This window comes from Symphalangus syndactylus, chromosome 18 (assembly GCF_028878055.3).
Source record: "Symphalangus syndactylus isolate Jambi chromosome 18, NHGRI_mSymSyn1-v2.1_pri, whole genome shotgun sequence".
Taxonomy (NCBI): Eukaryota; Metazoa; Chordata; class Mammalia; order Primates; family Hylobatidae; genus Symphalangus; species Symphalangus syndactylus.
Window position 1 is genome coordinate 64,387,501 of NC_072440.2, and position 10,544 is coordinate 64,398,044.

At 51.3% G+C, this 10,544-nt stretch overlaps 1 protein-coding gene across 1 annotated transcript in view; it reads right to left on the reverse strand.

Annotated features, from left to right (window-relative positions):
* Nucleotides 1-2,120, reverse strand: part of LOC134733425 (putative POM121-like protein 1) — a 6,454-nt gene extending 4,334 nt beyond the window's left edge. Inside the window, 2 exon segments of the mRNA XM_063622367.1 lie at nt 362-406; nt 2,040-2,120. Coding sequence (XP_063478437.1) covers nt 362-406; nt 2,040-2,120 — 126 coding nt within the window.
* Between the last annotated feature and the right edge of the window lie 8,424 nt (nt 2,121-10,544).

A 10,544-nucleotide genomic window follows, 5' to 3' on the forward strand; every position in this document is an offset into this window, starting at 1 on the left:
TGGGTGACAGTGCGAACCTCTGTCTCAAAAAATAAATAAATAAATAAATAAATAAATAAATAAATAAATAAGAGAGCGAGAGACAGAGAGAAAAATTTTATTAATTTAATGCACTTTTATGCCTGTGTTCTTCAATTTGCTTCGGAAACACCCACACTTGAGAGCTGGGACTCTGGCCCTGATTGTAGACATGAAATATACGGTTTCTTGCAAAAAATAGACACTGAATAATTACGAGTTAGTTGAGCTAAAAATCCATTTGGTTTCTTCCATATTTTTCCAAAATTTTCATCCTTTTTTTTTTAAGATAGAGTTTCGCTCTGGTCCCCCAGGCTGGAGTGCAATGGCGCGATCTCAGCACCTGCTGGCGATAGGGGGAAGCTGGGGGACGCTTGCGGGATAGGTACTGGAAGGAGAGGCGCGCGCACAAAAGATATGGGAAGACTAAGCGCTCACAATGGCTGCAGATCCGCCAGTGGATCGCTGAAGATTCCTGCTCTCCTGCTCAGGCCAGGATTGCAGTGAGCTGAGATAGCACCATTGCACTCCAACCTGGGCAACAAGAGCGAAACTTCATCACGCACACACACACACAAACACACACACACACACACACACACACACACACAAAAGAAAGAAAGAAAAAATAGTGGCCAGGTGTGGGGGCTCACGCATCCCAGCACTTTGGGATGTCGGGGCAGGCGGATCAGGAGATCAGGAGTTGGAGACCAGCCTGGCCAACATAGTGAAACCCCGTCTCTAGTAAAAATACAAATTTAGTCAGACGTGGTGGCACGCGCCTGTAGTACCAGCTACTCGGGCGGCTGAGACAGCACAATGACTTGAACCCGGGGTCGGGGCAGGGATTGTGATGCGCCGAGATCGCGTCACTGCCCTCTGGTCTGGGCAACAGAGCCAGACTCTGTCTTTTTTTTTTTTTTTTGAGACGGAGTCTCAAAATAATAAACCTTTTTCTCTCTGTCTCGCTCTCTGTCTCTCTTTTTTTTTTCAAGACGGAGGTTTGCACTGTAACCCAGGCTGGAGTGCAGTTGCGAGATCTCAAGTCACCGCAAGCTCCGCCTACCGGGTTCAAGCCATTCTCCTGCCTCAGCCTCGGGAGTAGCTGGGACTACAGGCGCCGGCCATCACGCCCGGCTAATTTTTTGTAGTTTTAGTAGAGACGGGGTTTCGCTATGTTGGCCAGGGTGGTCTCCCAACTCCTGACCTCGTGATCCGCCCGCCTCCACCTCCCAAAGTGCCACCGTGCCCGGCCTTTATTTTTAAGAAAGAGTCTCGGCCTGGCGCGGTGGCTCACGCCTTTAATCCCAGCACTTTGGTAGGCCGAGGCGGGCTGATCACGAGGTCAGGAGATCGAGACCATCCTGGCTAACACTGTGAAACCCCGTCTCTACTAAAAATACAAAAAATTAACCGGGCGTGGTGGCGCGCGCCTGTAGTCCCAGCTACTCCAGAGGCTGAGGCAGGAGAATGGCGTGAACCCGGTAGGCGGAGCTTGCGGTGAGCCGAGATGGCGCCACTGCACTCTAGGCTGGGAGAGAGAGGGAGACTCCGTCTCAAGAAAAAAAAAAAAAAAAGACAGATCATTTCTTTGTTGCCCAGGCTGGAGTGCAGTGGCGTGATCTCGGCGCATCACAATCCCTTCCCCGCCCCCAGGTTCAAATGATTCTCCTGCCTCAGCCGCCGGAGTAGCTGGTACTACAGGCGCGTGCCACCATGTCTGGCTAAATATGTATTTTTACTAGAGACGGGGTTTCATTATGTTGGCCAGGCTGGTCTCCAACTCCGGATCTCGTGATCTGTCCGTCCTGACCTTCCAAAGTGCTAGGATCATAGGCATAAGCCACCACGCCGGGCCTCTTTTTTTTCTTTTTCTTTTTTTTTATTTTGAGACGGAGTTTTGCTCTTGTTGCCCAGGCTGGAGTGCAATAGTGCGATCTCAGCTCCCTGCAATCTCCACCTCAGCAGGAGAGCAGGAATCTTCAGTGATCCACGGGCAGATCTGCAGCCATTGTGGGCACCTGTTCTTCCCGCGACCTTTGTGCCGGCGTCTCTCCCTCCAATACCTCTTGCATGCCCCCCCCAGGTCTGCCGGCCGCCATTGCCAGCAGGTATCTTGCACGGGTACCTTGCAGCGCTAATTAATCCGTTAAGGTTGCTCTGTCACTCGCGCCATTCTGTGCACGCGCACCCCCTCCCTCAGGTTTAAAAGATGCGCTGCCCGGCAACCTTGCCGCGCTAATCTGTTAAGGTCGCTCTGTCACTCGCGCGGGTTCTTTGCATGCTCAGCCACTCCCTCAGGTTTAAAAGGCGCGTTGCCCGGCAACAGAAGAAACTGTTGGCTCAGTCTTTGGCCGAGTTGGCAGCTCGACGAGGACGCTCAGAGCCCAGCTCTCGAGAGTTCAAGCATCCGACGGTTCCCCACTGCTCCCAGGAGCCGTTACCTGGGCACTCTGTGCCCCTCATTCCTGTCCGGGCCCAGGCCGAGGACCTGCCAGTAGGGCTCAGTTGCCTGGAGCCCGTTCAGCCCATCCCCTAGTTCACTTTGCTTGTGGGATCTCCCCGTTGCTCCTGCCCCTGGACTGAGTGGCAGGCCATCCTACAAGCACCTGGACACTTGGCATCAGTGGTGTCAAGATAACACTAAGAAGGTTTTCCGTGATCCTGCAAGCCCTGTGTTCCTTCCTGGTGATACTGCCTTTAATTTCATGGCACAGGTACCACAGCAAGCCAGTGCTGTGTGCTCCGAGTTCCAGCGCATCCTCCAGCTCAGCCACTGCCCTGAGCACAAGGACTCTCTGTGGGGCCCAGGAGCAGGAAGTCACCCCTTTGGGGCCCACAACACCCAGCTGTCCCCAGACTCGTGTCCAGGGAAGATCATGTCGAGGGCCCTGAAGGAGAGTGGGGCAGGGATGCCTGAGCAGGACAAGGACCCCAGAGTCCCAAGAGAATCCTGATGATCAGAGAAGGGTCCCCGAGGTCACCGGGGATGCACGGTCTGCATTTAGGCCCCTGCGGGATAATGAAGGCCACTCTCCCTTTGTGCCCAGGCCCGGGCCTCTGCAGAGAGACCTCCATGCCCAGAGGTCAGAAGTCAGATCCAACCAGACATCCCAGCCCTCCTGCACCAGCTCATGCACCAAACGCAATGCCATCTCGAGCTCCTACAGCTCCACGGGAGGCTTCCCGTGGCTAAAGCAGAGGATGGGGTCAGCCTCATCCCACTGCCAGCTGACCGTCAGGTCCTCATGTTTGCTGTCTATAAAATCATCTGGGCCAGGTGCTTTTCTTTGGTTTTGTCTTTTTGTGAGATTTTTGAGGGGATGGGATACAGATTTTAAAATAAACATTCAATTCCTTTAATGGTTCTAGATCTAGACAAAGTTTTCTGTTTCTCCCTACTTCGTTTTTATGCAGTTATATTTTTCTTTTGAGACAGAATTTCTCTGTTGCAGTCACGTGATCTTGGCTCACTGCAACCTCTGCCTCCCAGGTTCAAGTGATTCTCCCACCTCAGCCTCCCGAGTAGCTGGGGTTACAAGCATGTGCCACCATGCCCAGCTAATTTTTATATTTTTAGTAGAGTTGGGGTTTTACTATGTTGGCCAGGCTGCTCTCGAACTCCTGAGGTTGAGTGATCCGCCAACCTCGGCCTCCCAAAGTGCTGGGATTACAAGCATTAGACACCCCACTTGGCCTGAAGTTATATTTTTCTATAAAACTGCCTGTTTTGATATTTTAAAAAATCACTGGCATAACGTGGTTTATGTAATGTCCTTATGATTTTTGTCTTAATATTATTTATTTATTTATTTATTTTATATATTTATTTAGAGATTGAGTCTTGCTCTATTGCCCAGGCTGGAGTGCAGTGGCCTGATCTTGGCTCACTGCAACCTCTGCCTCTCAGGTTCAAGCAATTCTCGTGCCTCAGCTTCCTGAGTAGCTGGGATTATAGGCACCCACCACCACACGAAGCTATTTTTGTGTGTGGTTTGTTGTTGTTGTTGTTGTTGTTGTTGTTTCTTTTTGTGAGACAAAGTTTCGCTGTTGTTGCCCAGGCTGGAGTACAATGGCACAACCTCAGCTCAGCACAACCTCCATCTCCCAGGTTCAAGCGGTTCTCCTGCCTCAGCCTCCTGGGTGGCTGGGATTACAGGCATGCGCCACTACGCCAGGCTAATCTTGTATTTTTAGTAGAGATGGGTTTCTCCATGTTGGTCACGCTGGTCTCGACCTCCTGAACTCAGGTGATCTGCCCGCCTCAGCCTCCCAAAGTGCTGGGATTACAAGGGTGAGCCACAGCGCCTGGCCATTTTCGTATTTTTAGTAGAGATGGAGTTTCACCATGTTGGCCACGCTGGTCTCAAACTCCTGACCTCAAGTGATCTGCCAGTCTCGGCCTCCCAAAGTGCTAGGATTACAGGCGAGAGCCACCGCACCCGGCCTAGCCACCACGCCTGGCCCACTTATTTCTAAATAGACAATACATTTGTATATTTCAAAATTCAGAAAGCACCATCTCAACCCCGTCCCTATTCCTGTAGCTTCTCAGATGCAACCAAATAGATTCAGTTTCTTGGTATCTTTCTAGAGGTAGTTTATGAACATAAGCAAATATCCAAATAAACAAATATGTTCTTTTGCTTTTTTTATACAAACGTTACTTTATTGTACCTATTGATCTGTTCCTTTCTCTTTCTTTCTTTTTATTATTTTATTTTATTTTTTGAGAATAAAAAGGTCTTGCTCTGTGGCCTAAGCTGGAGTATAGTTGTGCAATCTGGGCTCACTGCAGCCTTCACCTCCCAGGCTCAAGCGATCCTCCCACCTCAGCCTCCCGAATAGCTGGGACTACAGGGATATGCTACGAAGCCCGGCTAACTTTTTGTATGTGTTGTAAAGGCAGAGTTTCACCGTGTTGCCCAGGCTGGTCTCAAACTCTTGGACTCCTGCGATCTGCACAGGTAGGCCTCCCAAAGTGCTAGGATTACAAGCATGAGCCACCACGCCCAGCCTCCACCTCTTACAGTGGACCTGATATTATAATGCCCACTTCCTATGATGAAAAGGAACTGAATGAGTATGGAATCTCTAGGACCACGCTGGCATATAATGGGCCCTTGGGGTTTAGTTTAGTAGCAAATTAAAAGGTTCCCATTCCTCAAAACCTTCTATAGACATCTTTCAGGAAACTGCCATGGATAAATATCTGCAAATCAAAGCAAAACTTTAGGGACAAACTACATCAGTCTTCACCGGTGAATTTTGCATCTATGATGCAAATGACACCCCCTCTAAGGTGTTACCCTTCTGCAGTGCACTACCTGTGCAACTGTCCTCAGCAAAGAGGACTTGGCCTCGTGGGAGATGTCTCCTCCATGTGCACTGCTGCCCTTGGAGGCTGTGAAAAGTGAGGTGTGGGAACCTGAGCTGTGCCCTCTCTGCCATGGTCAGCATTTTAACCCAACCTCAGAAAGCAGGGGACCAAAACCGAGCCTGTCCTGGAAGACCTTGCCCATCCCCAGAGGGCTCCCCGTCCGTATTTCTCAAGGAGGCCACGTGGGTGAAATGGTCAGCACTGCCGTGCTGTGGGGTCCTAAAGTCTGCTGTCCTCCTTCCTGCAGACCAGGGCTGAACGCTGGTGCCCAGGCGCTCTTGCCATGGGTCCTGGTGCAGCCAAGCATGGTTTCAAACATGACCTGACCCTTAGTCAACCTGGAGGCTGATGTCTAGAGTGGGCGCTGGCGTCTGCAGCACCTGGAGCCTCTGCATCACCCTTAGGGCAGGTCTGCCTCCCAGGCCCATGCACAGAGGAGCTGGTCTCCCAGCCTGCAGGTGCCCCTGTGGTGTCCAGGACGACGAGGGGGTCTCTCCATACTTGGTGGGGCTGGGGCCCTCCTACTTCCCACCTCCTTGTGTCCCTCACTCCCCTGTTTCATTCCACGCCGAACCTCCGCTGCCTCGGGCTCCCCTGGGGAGGGGGTGGTGGCAGGAGTTGCCCAAGGGCAGCTCTGCTCATGAGCAGCTGCTCTAGTGGCTCCTCCTGCTGCTGTTTGCCGGGTGCTGCTGACCCCTGCGAGGTAGAGAAAAGGCGTTCAGGTGGTTCACACCCCACACAGGTGCCCCTCGCAGGGTCATTACTGGTGGCCAGCGCTGTGTGTGTGACGATGATGACAAGCCTAAACTGCACAAGGACTCATGTCCCGGGCGCTCCATGTGACCACCTCCGGAGAGGTCTCTGGCTCCTTGAGAAATACGGACGGGGAGCCCTCTGGGGATGGGCAAGGTCTTCCAGGACAGGCTCGGTTTTGGTCCCCTGCTTTCTGAGGTTGGGTTAAAATGCTGACCATGGCAGAGAGGGCACAGCTCAGGTTCCCACACCTCACTTTTCACAGCCTCCAAGGGCAGCAGTGCACATGGAGGAGACATCTCCCACGAGGCCAAGTCCTCTTTGCTGAGGACAGTTGCACAGGTAGTGCACTGCAGAAGGGTAACACCTTAGAGGGGGTGTCATTTGCATCATAGATGCAAAATTCACCGGTGAAGACTGATGTAGTTTGTCCCTAAAGTTTTGCTTTGATTTGCAGATATTTATCCATGGCAGTTTCCTGAAAGATGTCTATAGAAGGTTTTGAGGAATGGGAACCTTTTAATTTGCTACTAAACTAAACCCCAAGGGCCCATTATATGCCAGCGTGGTCCTAGAGATTCCATACTCATTCAGTTCCTTTTCATCATAGGAAGTGGGCATTATAATATCAGGTCCACTGTAAGAGGTGGAGGCTGGGCGTGGTGGCTCATGCTTGTAATCCTAGCACTTTGGGAGGCCTACCTGTGCAGATCGCAGGAGTCCAAGAGTTTGAGACCAGCCTGGGCAACACGGTGAAACTCTGCCTTTACAACACATACAAAAAGTTAGCCGGGCTTCGTAGCATATCCCTGTAGTCCCAGCTATTCGGGAGGCTGAGGTGGGAGGATCGCTTGAGCCTGGGAGGTGAAGGCTGCAGTGAGCCCAGATTGCACAACTATACTCCAGCTTAGGCCACAGAGCAAGACCTTTTTATTCTCAAAAAATAAAATAAAATAATAAAAAGAAAGAAAGAGAAAGGAACAGATCAATAGGTACAATAAAGTAACGTTTGTATAAAAAAAGCAAAAGAACATATTTGTTTATTTGGATATTTGCTTATGTTCATAAACTACCTCTAGAAAGATACCAAGAAACTGAATCTATTTGGTTGCATCTGAGAAGCTACAGGAATAGGGACGGGGTTGAGATGGTGCTTTCTGAATTTTGAAATATACAAATGTATTGTCTATTTAGAAATAAGTGGGCCAGGCGTGGTGGCTAGGCCGGGTGCGGTGGCTCTCGCCTGTAATCCTAGCACTTTGGGAGGCCGAGACTGGCAGATCACTTGAGGTCAGGAGTTTGAGACCAGCGTGGCCAACATGGTGAAACTCCATCTCTACTAAAAATACGAAAATGGCCAGGCGCTGTGGCTCACCCTTGTAATCCCAGCACTTTGGGAGGCTGAGGCGGGCAGATCACCTGAGTTCAGGAGGTCGAGACCAGCGTGACCAACATGGAGAAACCCATCTCTACTAAAAATACAAGATTAGCCTGGCGTAGTGGCGCATGCCTGTAATCCCAGCCACCCAGGAGGCTGAGGCAGGAGAACCGCTTGAACCTGGGAGATGGAGGTTGTGCTGAGCTGAGGTTGTGCCATTGTACTCCAGCCTGGGCAACAACAGCGAAACTTTGTCTCACAAAAAGAAACAACAACAACAACAACAACAACAACAAACCACACACAAAAATAGCTTCGTGTGGTGGTGGGTGCCTATAATCCCAGCTACTCAGGAAGCTGAGGCACGAGAATTGCTTGAACCTGAGAGGCAGAGGTTGCAGTGAGCCAAGATCAGGCCACTGCACTCCAGCCTGGGCAATAGAGCAAGACTCAATCTCTAAATAAATATATAAAATAAATAAATAAATAAATAATATTAAGACAAAAATCATAAGGACATTACATAAACCACGTTATGCCAGTGATTTTTTAAAATATCAAAACAGGCAGTTTTATAGAAAAATATAACTTCAGGCCAAGTGGGGTGTCTAATGCTTGTAATCCCAGCACTTTGGGAGGCCGAGGTTGGCGGATCACTCAACCTCAGGAGTTCGAGAGCAGCCTGGCCAACATAGTAAAACCCCAACTCTACTAAAAATATAAAAATTAGCTGGGCATGGTGGCACATGCTTGTAACCCCAGCTACTCGGGAGGCTGAGGTGGGAGAATCACTTGAACCTGGGAGGCAGAGGTTGCAGTGAGCCAAGATCACGTGACTGCAACAGAGAAATTCTGTCTCAAAAGAAAAATATAACTGCATAAAAACGAAGTAGGGAGAAACAGAAAACTTTGTCTAGATCTAGAACCATTAAAGGAATTGAATGTTTATTTTAAAATCTGTATCCCATCCCCTCAAAAATCTCACAAAAAGACAAAACCAAAGAAAAGCACCTGGCCCAGATGATTTTATAGACAGCAAACATGAGGACCTGACGGTCAGCTGGCAGTGGGATGAGGCTGACCCCATCCTCTGCTTTAGCCACGGGAAGCCTCCCGTGGAGCTGTAGGAGCTCGAGATGGCATTGCGTTTGGTGCATGAGCTGGTGCAGGAGGGCTGGGATGTCTGGTTGGATCTGACTTCTGACCTCTGGGCATGGAGGTCTCTCTGCAGAGGCCCGGGCCTGGGCACAAAGGGAGAGTGGCCTTCATTATCCCGCAGGGGCCTAAATGCAGACCGTGCATCCCCGGTGACCTCGGGGACCCTTCTCTGATCATCAGGATTCTCTTGGGACTCTGGGGTCCTTGTCCTGCTCAGGCATCCCTGCCCCACTCTCCTTCAGGGCCCTCGACATGATCTTCCCTGGACACGAGTCTGGGGACAGCTGGGTGTTGTGGGCCCCAAAGGGGTGACTTCCTGCTCCTGGGCCCCACAGAGGGTCCTTGTGCTCAGGGCAGTGGCTGAGCTGGAGGATGCGCTGGAACTCGGAGCACACAGCACTGGCTTGCTGTGGTACCTGTGCCATGAAATTAAAGGCAGTATCACCAGGAAGGAACACAGGGCTTGCAGGATCACGGAAAACCTTCTTAGTGTTATCTTGACACCACTGATGCCAAGTGTCCAGGTGCTTGTAGGATGGCCTGCCACTCAGTCCAGGGGCAGGAGCAACGGGGAGATCCCACAAGCAAAGTGAACTAGGGGATGGGCTGAACGGGCTCCAGGCAACTGAGCCCTACTGGCAGGTCCTCGGCCTGGGCCCGGACAGGAATGAGGGGCACAGAGTGCCCAGGTAACGGCTCCTGGGAGCAGTGGGGAACCGTCGGATGCTTGAACTCTCGAGAGCTGGGCTCTGAGCGTCCTCGTCGAGCTGCCAACTCGGCCAACTCGGGCTCCCCTGGGGAGGGGGTGGTGGCAGGAGTTGCCCAAGGGCAGCTCTGCTCATGAGCAGCTGCTCTAGTGGCTCCTCCTGCTGCTGTTTGCCGGGTGCTGCTGACCCCTGCGAGGTAGAGAAAAGGCGTTCAGGTGGTTCACACCCCACACAGGTGCCCCTCGCAGGGTCATTACTGGTGGCCAGCGCTGTGTGTGTGACGATGATGACAAGCCTAAACTGCACAAGGACTCATGTCCCGGGCGCTCCATGTGACCACCTCCGGAGAGGTCTCTGGCTCCTTGAGAAATACGGACGGGGAGCCCTCTGGGGATGGGCAAGGTCTTCCAGGACAGGCTCGGTTTTGGTCCCCTGCTTTCTGAGGTTGGGTTAAAATGCTGACCATGGCAGAGAGGGCACAGCTCAGGTTCCCACACCTCACTTTTCACAGCCTCCAAGGGCAGCAGTGCACATGGAGGAGACATCTCCCACGAGGCCAAGTCCTCTTTGCTGAGGACAGTTGCACAGGTAGTGCACTGCAGAAGGGTAACACCTTAGAGGGGGTGTCATTTGCATCATAGATGCAAAATTCACCGGTGAAGACTGATGTAGTTTGTCCCTAAAGTTTTGCTTTGATTTGCAGATATTTATCCATGGCAGTTTCCTGAAAGATGTCTATAGAAGGTTTTGAGGAATGGGAACCTTTTAATTTGCTACTAAACTAAACCCCAAGGGCCCATTATATGCCAGCGTGGTCCTAGAGATTCCATACTCATTCAGTTCCTTTTCATCATAGGAAGTGGGCATTATAATATCAGGTCCACTGTAAGAGGTGGAGGCTGGGCGTGGTGGCTCATGCTTGTAATCCTAGCACTTTGGGAGGCCTACCTGTGCAGATCGCAGGAGTCCAAGAGTTTGAGACCAGCCTGGGCAACACGGTGAAACTCTGCCTTTACAACACATACAAAAAGTTAGCCGGGCTTCGTAGCATATCCCTGTAGTCCCAGCTATTCGGGAGGCTGAGGTGGGAGGATCGCTTGAGCCTGGGAGGTGAAGGCTGCAGTGAGCCCAGATTGCACAACTATACTCC